The sequence below is a fragment of the Manis javanica genome, chromosome 5 (assembly GCF_040802235.1).
Source record: "Manis javanica isolate MJ-LG chromosome 5, MJ_LKY, whole genome shotgun sequence".
Taxonomy (NCBI): Eukaryota; Metazoa; Chordata; class Mammalia; order Pholidota; family Manidae; genus Manis; species Manis javanica.
This window is the reverse complement of record NC_133160.1, coordinates 101,659,116-101,675,611: the sequence shown is the minus strand read 5'-3', so window position 1 is coordinate 101,675,611 and position 16,496 is coordinate 101,659,116. Positions and strand designations below refer to the sequence as shown.

Genomic DNA, 16,496 nt, shown 5'->3' with positions numbered 1-16,496 from the left:
CCCTGACGTGGGGTGACCGGGGAAGGAAAGGGGACTAAGCAAAAGACAAAGAAGGGTGGGGCGGGGGTGGGGAGAGGCGGGGAGAGTTGCTGCCTTGAAATGTTTTCCAGAAGGATTGCCTCTTTTCCAGGTGGAGGCCATAGGGAAGCTTTACCTAGAATTGAGGTGAGGACAGACACCTTCCAAGAAGTTCCTTACCACTGACTTCCTTCCTTTCCCAAAGCATAATGTTCATTTCCATGTATGTGAAAGGTTTTGGCATTTCATATACAATGAGCCTCAATTCTGGAGACGGAGGAGATTTCGTAATTCTGAGACAGTTGCCAGGCTGTCGCCAGTCAAGTTCTATGACTGCGCTGTCTAATTAGTAGCTAACCACAAGTGGCTATTTAATTTTTAATTAATTATGATTCAATACAATTAAACATCCAGTTCCTCATTACTCTAGCCAGATTTTAAGTGCTCAATGTCTGTCTATACATAACTGGTGACTACTGCACATATTCCCATCATCACAGAAAGTTCTGTTGAATAGCACTGTTTTAGAAGGTCCTCACCAACAGTTACTTGTTTTCCTGAATTGATATTCATGCCTGGAAAGGCTGAGATCTATCAGAGGGCACAGACTTCATCCTGGGTCTTGTGCTATTTATTCAGTTACATGCTTGTTTCAGGAAAAACCATCACTAACACACCAAACCTTTATCATAGTATAATAATAATCATCAGCATAATGAAGATCTCATAGGAATAGTATAGGAATTATATTAAGTAATGTGGTTCCAACAACCCTCAAAAAAACGATATTGTATCCAGAAACAGTATATAAGAGTTTTTTTTAGTACAATTCTAGAGATTTAATTTATGCCTCAGGCTGGTGGTTTTATTTAGTGCTTTGCTTGTAAATATCTTCCCCCCAAAACTTTATGAACCATTAGGTTCTTTAAGGCAGGAATGTGGCTGGGCTTGTAATATACCCCCCGGTTCTTCCACCAAGGCTTCTAACTAGAGCCACACAGGCATCATACTCGCTGGGCTGGGAACTGCACAAACTGGGCAGCTGTCGTCAGAGCCTTGTCTTCAGAAACACTCAGTATGGCTTTGCTGTCAGAGCTGGGTTCAGACCCTCACCCTGAGCCCCAGCAGACGCCTGGGGATAGAACACCAATATTTCAGTCACTGTGCAGACGGGAGGTAGTGTACATAGGCCCTTCCCATGGCGGCTGGCACATAGTTGGTGCATAATAAATAACAGTTAATAATATGCAAGGAGTATTTCCTGGAGATTTTTTTTTTTTACCAGTTTTTATTTGTGGCTTTTTTTCCTGTCTTAATTTTTCTTAGGGGAAAAATATCTCTACTCATTTGAGTTATAATTAAACTGGCTTTTACAATATTGTAACCACCATGTAAAATGTCAGCAACATGAGGGCAGCTTTGTTCTGCTCACTGCTGTACTCCCAGTTCCCGAAGTAGCACCTGGCACATGGCAGGCTCTCAACAAATAACTTTTTGAGAAAATGGAAGTTGCTGGGTTTGAAAAAAAAGCAAGTCATTTTTCTTCTCTCTCTCTTCTTTTTAAATTTTGGTAAAATACATATAGAAGTTACCACTTGAAATATTTTTAACTGTACGATTCAGTGGCGGTAAATACATTCACAGTGTTATACGGCCATTACCATTGTGCGTTTCAGAACTTTTTCATCATCCCAACTGAAAATATATAAACACTGATGCCCAATTGCCCGCTCACCCCTGCCCCTGGTAGCCTCTATTTTACTCAGTCTCTGTGAGTTTCCCTACCCTAGGTACTCCATTTAAGTGGAATCATACAATATTTGCCTTTTTGTGTCCGGCTTATTTCACTTAGCGTGATGTTTTCAGGGGCCAGCACTTCATTCCTTCCTAAGGCTGAGTAGTGTTTCATTGATCATATACAGTTCGTTTACCCATTCATCTGTTGATATCTTCCCTCTCTTACAGCTCTTCAAATTCATCAACTTCAACAGGACCATGAGTCAGCTCTCCACAACCATGTCTCGGTGTGCCAAAGACCTCTTTGGCTTTGCCATCATGTTCTTCATTATTTTCTTAGCATACGCTCAGTTGGCGTACCTTGTGTTTGGCACTCAGGTTGATGACTTCAGTACTTTCCAAGAGTGTATGTAAGTACATATGAAATTAAGAAGGAAATGTAATCAGGGATACCACTGCCTTCTCGAGGATATGGAAGTTTTGGTGGCTATTTAACCAACAAGTGTTTGAAAATAGTTTTTTTAAATGAGAATTCTCTTTCCCAGAAGCATTGACCCACCAGTGCAAAGATGATAATACATCCTCAAAGATGAATGCTTAAGAAAACAGCTCAACAGCCATACAATGTAATAGAACAGCTATAGTAAACCGACACTGTTCCAAAGACTGAGGTCTCTTTAATGCCAAGTGGCAGCTTTTAAGAGGCCATTTGTCTATATTTTTCCTATTCCATATTACTGCCATATATTTTAAACTTTAAGTTATTTTCCAAGAAAAAAAAATAGCATTTCTAATGTCCTAGGAGAAACTCAAACCAGTATAGGAACTATTAGTCAATATAATATTAAAAATAAACAAAAAGAGCCAGTATCAGATTTCCATGCCATTTAGAAAGGAGTTAGTTAGGAAAGGAAAAGAGGACCATTATAACGGAAGTTAATAGGGCTTTGTGCCTGAGGATCTCTAATTAATATTGCTGTTTGATAAAAGTCAGGAATGGAAATTATTTTACTAAGACCCAGTATTGGCAACACATGGCACTCTTCACCCAGCTTTGAATGCGTGTGAGAATATTGGATCTCTGAATACATACAATTTTGGCTATCCTTCAAAATAATTTTTTTTTAAAGAGATTTTAAATTCAGACCCCGGGTGACTATTTGAAGGCTTAGAGTTACCATGTTTTATCCAGATGATGTATTAAATTTTTATAGCTGATAACTTTATAAGTCATCTAATAATTATTTTTTCTTTTATATTTTTAACCAAATGGAAATAACATATTTAGCATGGAAGCATATTATTTTTACTACAGAAGGCTTCAGCTGCTCATATAAGTAGCAAGAATTTAGCAGAGGGATTCACAATTTTCTTTCATTTGGCAGATATCTTCACTGATAAAAAAGGTCCAAAAGCATGAAATCTTTAAAAAATGTTACATCAATGCTGAACATTCTTTGTTTTTGTATCGTAGTGTGTTGTCTCATTTTGTTTTTATAGCTTCACTCAATTCCGTATTATTTTGGGCGATATCAACTTCGCAGAGATAGAGGAAGCTAATCGAGTTTTGGGACCAATTTATTTCACAACATTTGTGTTCTTTATGTTCTTCATTCTTTTGGTATGTACACTACTTTTGTTTATAATGAGGTGCTTTAAACTTCATAAATCACCATCTTTTTTTCTTTCACACTGTATTCCCTATCGTTTTTTAAAAGATGCAGGAAGTAGAAAAATATGTATTTATTAGAAGACATATTTTATGTTACTTCTCATTGATTCACAGTTTTAAGTCTTCAACAAATATCTTTTCCATGTTCTTTCACTTATCCACATATGTGTCTGTTCAATGCAAAAAATGGTTCCTGTGCAAATCCATAGAGTTACCTAAAATTGTGCTTGTCCTGAGAAGTGGGATGTGCTTACATGCTTTTTTAACATAAGCGTCAGCACTTTCATAGTCACCTGCTAGTGTGACTTTTCATTCCTCTTTTTCCTCTTTCCTTTCTGAAAAATAGGAACTGACAAAGCAAGCAAGAGATAACCTATGTAAATTGCTTAGGACAAGGTCTAGTGTAGGGTAAGTGCTACAGTCTTAGACTTACCATAAAGGAACTCTTACTGATTGAGTAAAATAGATCACAATATGTGGGTTTGTAAGGAAGAAAATGTATTGCACTTGGCATAACTTAATGGAAAAAATTATTTTCCCAAAGAATATGGTAGCAAAACTATTAATCTATGACTCCTTCAGGTATCAGATTACCAAAAATAATAATAATAATAAGTGAACAAAAGAGCATTTGTCAAATTTGGGTAGATATTGATAAAATATATTTAGGTTTCTTCTTTTAATCTCAACCTTCTTTTATTTACAAACAGAATATGTTTTTGGCCATTATCAATGATACTTACTCTGAAGTTAAATCTGATTTGGCCCAGCAGAAAACTGAAATGGAACTCTCAGATCTTATCAGAAAGGTATGGCAAGCCCTGATTCCCAGAACTGTTCTGTTTTCTATTATAAAATCAGCATTGTTTCAGCCAGATTTCCAAATTAACATGGATCCATTGTCATTGTTTAAAATAAAGAGTACATTGCCATCTATCAGGTATAATTTATGTTTTCCCTCTTGGAGCAAGATAGAGAGATCTGCTATCTTGGGCTTAAAATCTGGGGATCCTTTAATGCCTGGGAATTGAATTCTCAATAATCTCCTTTGACTCTTAAGAGCTGAGCTGCTGGTTTCATCCCCTCTGTGTGTTTTGACACCTCCTCTAGTCAGCTCTCACTTCCAGATACAGAGTTCAGAATAAACCAGAAGGAAAGATTATAAAGACATTTCCACTTTTTCTACCTCAATTACAACTTTAAAAAAAAAGAAAATGAAAAGTTTTAGAGGCAAGTATTTTGTAGTTCATTCTTTATCCTTGACCTTCAGGGAAATTTTTAAATAGTCAAAGGAAAAGGTCCGAGAAGTAAGGCCACAGTCAGAGGGCCTGAGAACTTTTACTTACGCCCCTTCTCAGGAAGTGTTTAATTGTTAAATAGAAGGACTGTACCGGAAAATTGAGCAGGTGTGTTCTTCTCAATGTGACTTCTTTATTTGGTTTAAAGTATAAAACTTAAGCAAAAACAAATAACTGCATCTAAAGTACATAGGTGGTTCCCTAACATCATTTTGCTAAGATACAGTGGCTCCTTGAACTGTAATATTTTTCTGTTGGTTCAGCTCTAGGACTAAGTTGTCTGTGAACCATCTTGTAACAGAGAACTTCTACTTCTAAAAAAACAAAGTCCTTTGGATAAAACCTAGCTTCGTGTTATTCTAAGTCTTGCTTAATGGTTCACTACATTTTAGCACATCTCCAGGGTGCATGCAAGCAGTCCTCATTTTGCGCTTTGATTCTGATATGCACAGGTTTCAATTATTTCAGTTTAATTCAGCTTATTTCAACCTCTCAATCCAGTTCAAATTTCAAGTTATCCAGTATATTGGCTGTGAATAATAGCATAACGTACAAACTTCATTCCTGGCTCTTCCATCTGTAAATCATTACATAAACAACAGGTGTGGATCATAACCAATGACCAATAATGTCACTTCTTTCAAAGTCTTTGATTGGTCACTTCACATCTGCCATTCAGTCACACGCAAAATTCGCAGTTGTGTTGCCCCTTTATCTCCCAGTGATAAATCCATGTGACTTTTACAAAAATTCATAATTGAAATAGAGAATGGGCCAGCAAAGATGCAAGTATAGCAAAGAAACAAAGAATGATAACACTGGAAGTGTAAGTCAAAACAAATGTAATGCGTTTATGGAAGAAATAGGTAGCTAGCCATGGGGACGTTGACACTGCTGCCATTCAAGAGATCTGGGCATGCAGCCCAAAGAACAGAGTGAAGGCAAACTTATCAATATAATTGAGGAAAGTAATTGTGATGAGAAGGATGAATAAGTCTCAGAGGAAGTGACACTGGCAAAAAAATTCACAATAAAGGAACTCTTGGAGATATTTCATAACATTGAAAGTGCAAAAGATAAAGTATTGGGAGCTGATCTGTATTAAGGATTATAACTCATCAAGACAGAAAAGATGCTCAAAGTATATATACTATATACTATGATATAGTATAACCATATCATAAGTTATACAAGAAGAAGAAAGCAAGCACTGTTCACACTACTCTGGATAAGTTTTTTACAAAGAAATTAAACACTTTAATTTTCAGTCTTTCTACTGCTTCAAATTTCAATGTACTGAATAAATATTCATTTTATTATTTTTTAAATTTCCCTATAAATTTATAACCAAGACTAATGGAGTTTTAAATGCTTTGCCTAAAAGTTTGAAAGGTCCTGGGACAATCATTTTCCTGTTGATTATTAGCATCACTTTGCACAGTTTGAGCTCGCCTGGCCATTTCTGCAGTCCTACACTGCCAGGCAGAGCAAGGCCTGCCTGTACTTAGTGAAAAATCCTCATTCACATTTTCCTGAAATATTTTGAAATACTTAATATAGGTAAGGAAATTACTATGAGATAAAACAGAAAATAACCAGTCAATCCATTACTCAGGTTTCTCGGTGTTCTTAAGAACTGTTGCACATTCCTGCACATTCTGAGGCAGACAGAGGTGGAGCAGGCAGTGATTTCATTTCTGTAATCTAAATTTGAATACACATATAAGCAAAAGGCCCTTGGTTCTCTTGATTTACTGGGAGATCCTGACTCTTTCCATGTAGCTCTTCTACAAGAGTTTTATGGGAGACTTGGGAGATGATCATTATTCATTCAGCACATACTTGCTGAGTGACCAGCTTACACCAAGGTCTGTCTGGTCATTGGGTTTGCAGTAGTTACTATCGTAAATGAAAGGGAAAGCAAGTGCAAAAGGAGAATAATCCAAACGAAGTCTTTTATTTTCAACAGGGCTACCATAAAGCCTTGGTCAAACTAAAACTGAAAAAAACCACAGTGGATGACATTTCAGAGAGTTTGCGGCAAGGGGGAGGCAAGTTAAACTTTGATGAACTTCGACAAGATCTCAAAGGGTGAGGATCACACTTTCTGACACCCTGAAAAATTCCTTATGTAAAGATAAATTCTTGGTGATAAGGATATTTCTGGCCCAAGTCCCCAGAGAGACACCTTTTTATTCAGAGGTGGGTGTCTTTCTGGAACACACTGTAAGAGGAAGACTGGCCCTGATTCAACCATTTCCCCTTCCTCCTGAATGTCGATGGCTCTGGGTTTGGGTGGGACCGTGTACATGAATGAGTTCATCTAACCTCTCAACAATTTCAGAAAAGGCCATACCGATGCAGAGATTGAGGCGATATTCACAAAATATGACCAGGACGGAGACCAAGAACTGACTGAACATGAACATCAGCAGATGAGAGACGACTTGGAGAAAGAGAGGGTGGGCCTGGTTTAGGGGAATGTGATGCGATCAGCACCCCCAGTATCTCAAGCACTGTATTCAGTGGATTAAGTGGTGGATTACTGACAGTCTTCTTGTTCTCTCTCTCTCTCTCTCTCTCTCTCTCTCTCTCTCTCTCTCTGTCATAATTTATGTATCAATATCTGCTTATTCCAAAAAGGATATATAACAATAATATATAGAAATGCAGTATAAATACCATAAATATAAAAAATCAAATGAAGAGAAGCAAAACAAAAGTGAAATATAAAACTAGACTATGAGTGAAGCTAAAAATACTTCATAACAACACACAACAAATGCTGGTGAGGATGCAGTGAAAGGGGAACCCTCCTACACTGCTGGTGGGAATGTAAATTAGTTTAACCATTGTGGAAAGCAATATGGAGGTTCCTCAAAAAGCTGAAAATAGAAATACCATTTGACCCAGGAATTCTACTCCTAGGAATTTACCCTAAGAAAACAAGATCTCTGAATCAAAAAGGCATATGCACCCCTTTGTTTATCACAGCACTATTTACAATAACCAAGACCTGGAAGTAATCTAAATGTCCATCAGTAGATGAATGGATAAAGAAGAGGTGGTATATATATGCAATGGAATATTACTCAGGCTTGAAAAGAAAACAAATCCTACCATTTCCAATAACATGGACGGAGCTTGAGAGTATCATGCTCAGTGAAATATGCCAGGCAGAGAAAGACAAGTACCAAATGATTTCCCTCATTTGTGGAGTATAAAACAATGAAGCAAAACTGAAGGATCAAAACAGCAGCAGACTCAGACTCCAAGAAGGGACTAGCAGTTTTCAAAGGGGAGGGGTGGGGAAGGGTGGGTGGGGAGAGAGGGAGAAAGGGATTAAGGGGCATTATAAGCAATCACAGTATAGGTAGGTCATGGGGAAGGCAGTACAGCACAGAGAAGACAAGTAATGACTGTAGCATCTTACTATGCTGATGGACAGTGACTGCAGTGGGGTGGGGGTGACTTGATAATATGAGTGAATGATGAAACCACAATGTTGCTCATGTGAAACCTCCATAAGATTTTATATCAATGATACCTTAACTTTTAAAAAAACTGGTTAAATAAACTAAAGAAAGAGTCCATAGTAATTGAAGTACAGAGAATACAGATGAATGTTATACATAAAAGCCACTCTCCTATGGGGAGATAGTATAGAACAGTGGTTTCTAAATGCTGCTCCACAGAACACTGCTAATAGGTGAAAAATTCCAGTCATTCTGAAGTGTGAACAGGAAGACGAGTAAAAACTTCACGAAGCTGTATTTAGTCAAAATTCTTCTTTGATTATATCCTTCCTACTTTGTAGCTATTAAATATTTTTCTTATGAAAAGTTGATAATTTCTTTTTTTCTTTGCTTCGTTGTGTTTCTAATATTCTTTCTTGTCCAAACAAAAAGTTGGAAACTCCTTACTCTTATTAAAACCTGTTTTGAAAAGTTAGCTAATCCTTGAAATTCAAAAGTATGGGAATCACAGTCTGGTGATAGCCAGAAAGAAATCCTAGGTAAATGGCACACGCCTATTTCCCATTCACCCAAGCCCCAAGTCAAGCTTCTGTGGGGTCTAGGTGTTACTGGCTCTCACTCAGTGATCTCATGTTCTTCAGGAGGACCTGGACTTGGATCACAGCTCTTTACCACGTCCCATGAGCAGCCGAAGTTTCCCACGAAGCCTGGATGACTCTGAGGAGGAGGAGGATGAAGACAGTGGACACAGCTCCAGACGGAGGGGAAGCATCTCCAGTGGTGTTTCTTATGAAGAGTTCCAAGTGTAAGTATAACAGAACTGGCAGAATTTGAGTTGATAAAAGTCCAAATGAGACCAAGCAACTTCTCCCACCTCACTCAATTTGGTCCTGTGGGATTCACATATAAATCAAGTATAAAAATCAAGTGAATAATCATATCTGACTTGATTTTTATAGTTCATCAAGCAATAGTTCATGATGCATGATCAAAACAAAAACAGTTTCTGTGATATGACTGCCCTTGCATTGTTCACTATGTCAGAACTTGTTCACCATGTAAGAACTTGTTCATTATGCTTCAGAAGATTGGAGACTGTTGAGAGTTAGGCTTGGGGTTGATTAATGATTGTGTATGGAGTCCCCTATACAGAATTTTATTGTTGTTAACAACCATCTGATCCGTAAATATGAGAGGTACCCTCTCAGCACCACTCTTGAGCGCTGTTAAGCCTTGAGTCCCCTGGCTGGCCCTTTCAGATCTTCGGTATCTCATCGTGTATCCTCCCTTATCTGCGGGGCAGAGGCAGGGAGGAGACTGACAGGTCCTTTGCATTACTGATCATCACTTTTTTCATAACTTTTATTGATAGTTGTGTCTCCATTTACATGTGTTAATTTTTTAAAATGTTTTTATAGCCTAGCCCATAGTGTATCCTGGAGAATGTTCCATATGCACTTGAGAAAAATGTACATTCTTCTCTTGTTAAGTATTCTATAGATGGTTGTTAGGTCTGGTTGGTGTACAGTGTTACTCAAATCTTCTGTTACCTTGTTGCTCTACGTAGTTGTTCTTTCCACTTTTTGAAGGTGGGGTATTAAAATCTTCAACTATTATTATTAATTTGTTCCTTCATTTCTGTAAGGTTTTGCTTTGCGTATTTTGGAATGCTTTTGTTAGATGCATACATGTTTATAACTGGTATACCTTCCTAATGCATTGACCCACATTCATTATAAAAGAGAGCCTCATACCTCTCAGTCACTCTTGACTGAATTAGAACCTAATTTCTGATGTCTCTTTAGAATGCCATTGTATAGATAAGCAAGAACATATTTAAATGATGTCCTATTATTTAATGTAACCACTTTTCAGTGACCCACTGTTAGTAAGCAGAACTCTAGTAAATATCCTGGTAGTGTAAAATCACACATATACTTATTTCCTTTAGAAAAGTTCCAAATATGGAATATATGAATAAAGGTAGGCATACATTAAGACTTCCGATACAGTGTTGACATGCAGAAAAGTTGTGCCAGTTAGCACTCCCTTCAACAATGTCGAGAGTTTATTGCCAAAGTTTGAGACTATCTAGACACTGGTTCAGATTACCCTATAATTCTTTTGTTTAAGAAAAAATCTTGGCACTTCCAGTTGAAAAGCCAACTGGGCTGAAGAGACAACAGCACATGGTGGCTTAGCCCCTCTCAACTGTGGTTTCCTGCAGCCTGGTGAGACGTGTGGACCGAATGGAGCACTCCATCGGCAGTATTGTGTCCAAGATCGATGCTGTGATCGTGAAGTTGGAGATCATGGAGCATGCCAAACTGAAGAGAAGGGAGGTGCTGGGAAGGCTGCTGGATGGAGTGGCTGAGGTTAGTGGCTATCAGAAGCTCAATCTGATTCTATAAATTATCAAGGGAGTCATGTTTTATAACCCTTAATCTGAGAGGTTTCTCTGTCTCCCTGACTGCAGATCAGTACAGTTCAAATGATAATCTGGAGATGTTGCTTTTTTAATAGCCCACACACTGATGGCCCTGCCTTTGCTGGATGGTAGAATTAAGCAAAAAAAGTTACTCCAGAGAACTGCTATTATGTGCTATAAATTTCCAGCCTTACTTAATTACAAACAGATTATTTGGCCCCCAAACTTCCTAAGGCAATTTCTAAGTACAAGAGCATGCATCACCCAGCCTCCAATACCCTGGTTTCTTTTTTCTTTATTAGGATGAAAGACTGGGTCGAGACAGTGAGATCCACAGGGAGCAGATGGAACAGCTCGTGCGGGAAGAGCTGGAGCGCTGGGAATCTGATGATGGAGCTTCCCAAACAAGTCATGGTTTAGGCACACCTGTGGGACTAAATGGCCAGCCTCAGCCCCGAAGCTCCCGCCCTTCTTCTTCCCAGTCTGCAGAAGGAATAGAAGGCAGAGGTTCCAATGGGAGTTCCAATAGCCACGTCTAGAATGTTTGTTTGTATGTGTGTTCCTAATAGGTGAGAAGGTGTCTGTTCTGGATTGTCATAGCAAGTACACTATTTATATGCCCTGACCACCATATCATGCTGGTCGTTATGACCAGCTGTTAATTCTCCTGCACTTTAATTTATTTACATAAACTTTTCCCATAAGATCAAAGATTTTTTTTTCCTCATAAAAGAAATCTAGGTGTAAATATTAAGTACAGAAAAAAATATCTTTGTAAAGTATGTGGGGTGGTATGCCCGCATGCTACCATGTATGAGTCTTCTCAGTTGACAATGAAGTAGCCTTTTAAAGCTAGAATAGGACAGTCAAAAGGCTTCTGAGTTTTGTTTCCAGTCACAAAAATCAGTATTGTCATATTCTTGCCCAGTGTGTGAAGGGAAAATAGGGGCATTCCTTTCTACTCAGGCTTAGCTCATGGGCTGAATACATAATTTTCTTTAAAGAAAGGAGCCTTTGTTTTCAACTACCTTACTGGGGTAACTTTTCCAAAAGATGAACTGCAAAAGAACTCCAAGCCATAGAATGGTTATGTAGTCATTATGCTAGAATTTGTATGAATGGTTAGATAAATGTCCAATACTATGCTTGTTATTTTATCATATCTGATGTCTGTGGGAATAACCATTTCGTTTATTTACAGTATTTTTGCTATCATTTGAAATGAGCTGCATGAAACCCCCAAAAATCAATTATGGGTGAAAATGTCATCTCTAGCCATAACACAGGAAAATTAGAAGATCCTTATCAAAAAGTTCGGCTTTTTCTAATAATTAGTTTAGTATAAAGATTTATCCATCTTTCCTGCCTGGCTCAACTTATTTGCAACTGAATTTAATGTTGTAACTGAACTGGGATGAACAACTTACTAAATTTTTTTTATATGTACTGAAAGTTTAACTCAGCAAATATGTTCATTTTAAACAAAATTTTAAAGGAGTTTTCAAATTCCCATGAAAATATTATAAAATTTAAGTTTGAGTTTTATACTGTTTTAAGAACACAGAAATCAAATACTCTTTATCCTGCATTTCAAAACAAGAATTTGGAATCTAAATTTAGCTCAATTTAATGAAAAGGAATGTTTGATACTGAAAGTTCATCTATTATCAGACCATATCAACCAAAGTTTGTTTGCAAGTTTTTTCATTAGGAGTGGTTGTCACCATATTTATGGGGAAGAAATATATTTCTCAATAAAAAATTAAAACCCTGTTGTTTAAAAGTGTTGAGTAAAGTTACCTTTCGAGAATTAATGGGACAAGAAAGAGGATGCAGTGCTGGTAAATAACTTTTCATTTGGAGAACAATAGAAGAGAGGCCTGATTTTTAATGCCGTATTTTAAATTCACACATTGTTCATTTAATTTGTAGAATATGTCAATCAGATCTTCAATGAAAACATGAGCAAAAAGACCTTTCCAAGCTGGCTCCTACATAGGAGACATAAACAGTTACTTCCTATGGCTTCATCTGAGTCTTTACTTTATTTTGTATATGCTTCACAAAGTTCTTTATAACCAGGTACTAAAGTTTGCATTCCAGGGTTATTGAGTGTACGTATTTGTGTATATGAACCATGTTGTTACATGTAAACAAACTTCAGTTTGAAGTGCAGTCATTATGTGGTATCCATGTGTATTGACCACGTGCCATATATCAATTATGGTCACTACCAAGTCTTTTTATGATACTTACTGTTACACTGTTTTTCATTTTACCTGTAGGATTTTGAAGAATTGTTTTTTTTATCCTTGTTACTTTTTTTTTTTCTTTAGTCATGGAAAATTCCTTCCTCTTCTCTCCCCTATCATCTTCCCCTCTATAGTAGTATTTTTAAGATGTTACATATGCAAGTCTCTGTTGATAATCAAGGATTTCATTAATGTATAATACTGAGCACTTTACTTCTTAATAAAGACTTGATATAATAGCAGATAATGAGTTGTCTGTTTCCTAAGTAGCAGCAGTTGGTTAACTTGCCTTGTATCATGAGGCTGATAGTAAAGGCTTAGACTTTATGTCCAAAAGAACATAATTGGCACATTACTACTTCTACAGCATGTAAATCGAGTAAGTTATTCAGATGATCGTATAATATCTCCTAGTGTGCAGGTGCCACATTTTGTTCATGCATTCCTATAGTGAATGGGTGACTCTCATATTTCTGCTGTTTCAGAATCTTTGTACACAGTTCACTTGTTGACTTTTCATGAGTACCTCTGTGAGTATATGAGAGGAGTCAGAGTGCTGAGTCCTAGATATATAAATACGTAATTATACCCAGAACTGTGAGGTTGCCCTCCCGAATGACCACACCAGTCTGCAGTCCCACTGCACTCAGAATGCCAGTTTCATACAGACCCTTACCAACGCTGTATGATTCAGCTTCCAGATCTGTTTATGAAATGGTCTTAAAGTGAGGTCTCATTTTATTTTGCATCTCTCTGATTCCTAATAAGGTTGAACATCTCCTCATACAGTTGTTGAACATACAGGTTTCCCTTTTTTATAAATTGCCCATTCAAGCCTTTAAAATCTTATATTTTGGTCTAGTGGGAAATAAGTATGTTTTTATTCAGTCACTATCTTTCCACTAGGTTGTGGTCTTTTTTATTCATTTACAAAAGTTCCTTGTATGGTTTTAAGCATTAATCCCTTATCAGTTTTGGACTCTGGGTAATCTCTCTCCTCCAAGTGTCAATGTTGGTCTAGTTCTTATATAGTCAAATCTACTGTTTTTGGGGTTTTTTTGCTTTATTGTGTGTTTGGGGATCTAGAGGCCCAAATAAAAGATCACACACTTTTCTTTCTTAAACTTAGTTTTACATTTCACACTTAATACATCCTAAAAATAACTTTGTGAAAGGTCCATAGCCATTTTTCACCATATGATGAGCCAGTTCTGTCAACACTCCTTATTAAGTCATTTTTCCTTAGCAGTTCATGTTGTCACTGATATATTTCAGTTTCATGTATACATGGGTCTGTTTTTGAACTCTTTAACCTCTTACACCAATCTATGAATGTTCCTGCACAACAATTTTTAATTAATAATGACTTCATAGTATATCTTCAGATGTGTTCTCTTTAGCCTCCTTTCTTTTCATTTGCAAAATCAAACTATTTTTGTAAGCCTTAATTTTTCTATGTAGATGTTAGAACAGGTTTGACCCACCAAAAGTGATTTGTCAGCAGAGCTGAGCAGTGTGGTAACTGCTTGCTTTGCCTGCTGCTCCACCAGTGTAGAACAGCTTGTAATTTAACACTTCAGGCCTGGGAGTTCCAATACAACAGAGCCTAAAGCTGCAGAGACAGGGAGCATAAATTCTGCAAATGGGTTAATGGGAATGATATTGAGAAAGGCCACTATTTCTTGGTCCATGGACCTGTGTTTTCTACCAGCTGGGAATAGGCACTCTTGGTTTAATGCAGGGATCTGCAGACTTTCCATAAAGGGCCAGAGAATAAGTGTTTTAGGTTTTTGAGCCATAAGGGTCTCTGTTACAACTACTTTGCTATCATAGTGCAAGAGCAGCCATAGACGATACAAATACAAATGGGCATGAGTGTATTCCAAAGTAAGTTTTATTTACAAAAACAGGCAATGTGCTGGATTTGATTTGCAGGCCATAGCTTGCCAACCCTTGGTTTAATGCACAGAACAGATCCTGGATGATGGTGCTCCAACACCCCTGAGGATGTCATCCATGAACTGGCACTAACAATGCTAATAACCAGTGTGCTGTCCTGCAGGATGTAAGAGTAATAGCTAAAATATAGTGAGTTCATCCTATGAGCCAGGTACTTCTAGGCACTTAACATGTATTACCTTGCTTAATCTTCACACCTCCACTGAGGGATAGATACTACTGGACTCCCTATTTTATAGGTAAGAAAGATACAGATGAAGCTAAGTTAATTAAGTGCACAGACCTGGTGGACGGTGGATGACAAAGTGGGGAGAAGGGGCAAATTTGCCTGAGTACTTGTAGAGAGAAAAAGCCCCCATATTTACCCCACAGCTTCTAAAACACTTGTAAGCACAACTCCCTAGTTTCTATTGAAGCCCATTGTCCCCATCCTGGCTTTTGCACATGTTTGCAAAAGTGACCCACCAGAAGTGATTTGTCAAGCTGCCCTGGTAATACTGTAGTGCATTCCAAACCAAACCTAGCAAGGAAGTCATCTGTGTGACCTTTGGCTGGTCAGTCTCTGAAACTCAAGTTTCCTTATCTATGAAATGAAAAAGATGGAACAGCTTGAGGTTCCAAACAGTAAACTGCCAACTACTTCATTATTGAGATGATGCCTGAGGTTTCACTGCTTGGCAAAGAAAGGAGTCCACATTGTCACTTGGATCAGAGCTGCACCACTTTTGGCTATCATTTATCAAAGACACATACATGCTGCCTGTGAGGTTACCAGGTGAAGATTGACTTTGTGAGTTAAAGAAGGTTTGATGATTAGGTGATGTTAATGAGCTCATTTGGTTCCAAATGTGAGCCTGATATTAGGTGGATAAAATACATGGTTTTGAACAAACTGTTACACCATGATTGGCTCAAGATCAAATTATAACAAATGTAAGTTAAATGGCTATAGCTGCTTACTACAATCCTACATCATTTCCCAAAGAATTACTTAGAATTCCCACATCCACCCCTCAGCAGCTCTTACTCAACCAGGGAGAAAAAAAAAAACAGTCTTTCCTTCCTTGCATAAGCATCCAGATGTCATTGATCCTCACCAGACAAGTTTGGGAAACAGCAAAGGAATGTGGAAGTTCACATTCTAGAAAATAAAGATTACTTTGATTTAGAATATAAGTATCTTATGTTCATATTGCTAAGTGGGGACAAAAAAATAGGCTACAAGTCAATATATTAGTCAATTTTTTTTTAGTGTATGCCCAAAGATGGAAGGCCAAGAGGTCCACCAAGATGGTAGCTAGATTTGGTGGATTTCCAGGTTTTCTTTCTTTAGGATCCTTACTCCATTTTGGATAAAAACAAACCTTTGAGGGTGAGGTGGGGATACTGATTGTCTCCCACATTGTCTTGGTGGTGATGAGCTGTTCCAACTATTAGGTTAGTCGGACACACAAATTCCCATGAGGGTAGTAGACAGCACTTGAATTAGTCTTAAATCCAATTCTATCTTTACCAAAGTTTCACACCTGAGAGAGGAATGTCACAAGTTTACATAACATTGTACTGTTTAAATTAGTAAATTGGTGCTCTGCTTTACCAATGCCTCCTTGAGGATGGCTGCTGTGAATTAATTCCTCAGAGCACAGCAATGCCCCT

At 37.6% G+C, this 16,496-nt stretch overlaps 2 protein-coding genes across 7 annotated transcripts in view; one reads left to right on the top strand and one right to left on the bottom strand.

Annotated features, from left to right (window-relative positions):
* The window catches only part of PKD2 (polycystin 2, transient receptor potential cation channel), a 44,999-nt gene extending 31,728 nt beyond the window's left edge, over positions 1–13,271 (top strand). Inside the window, exons 8-15 of the mRNA XM_073237321.1 lie at positions 1,984–2,165; positions 3,256–3,376; positions 4,138–4,236; positions 6,695–6,816; positions 7,070–7,187; positions 8,843–9,006; positions 10,429–10,576; positions 10,932–13,271. Of these exons, the coding sequence (XP_073093422.1) occupies positions 1,984–2,165; positions 3,256–3,376; positions 4,138–4,236; positions 6,695–6,816; positions 7,070–7,187; positions 8,843–9,006; positions 10,429–10,576; positions 10,932–11,168 (1,191 nt within the window). The 3' untranslated portion in view covers positions 11,169–13,271. The remainder of the gene's footprint in view (positions 1–1,983; positions 2,166–3,255; positions 3,377–4,137; positions 4,237–6,694; positions 6,817–7,069; positions 7,188–8,842; positions 9,007–10,428; positions 10,577–10,931) is intronic.
* Positions 1–16,496, bottom strand: part of ABCG2 (ATP binding cassette subfamily G member 2 (JR blood group)) — a 205,436-nt gene that overhangs the window by 24,989 nt on the left and 163,951 nt on the right. The gene's annotated exons all lie outside the window — the stretch shown is intronic.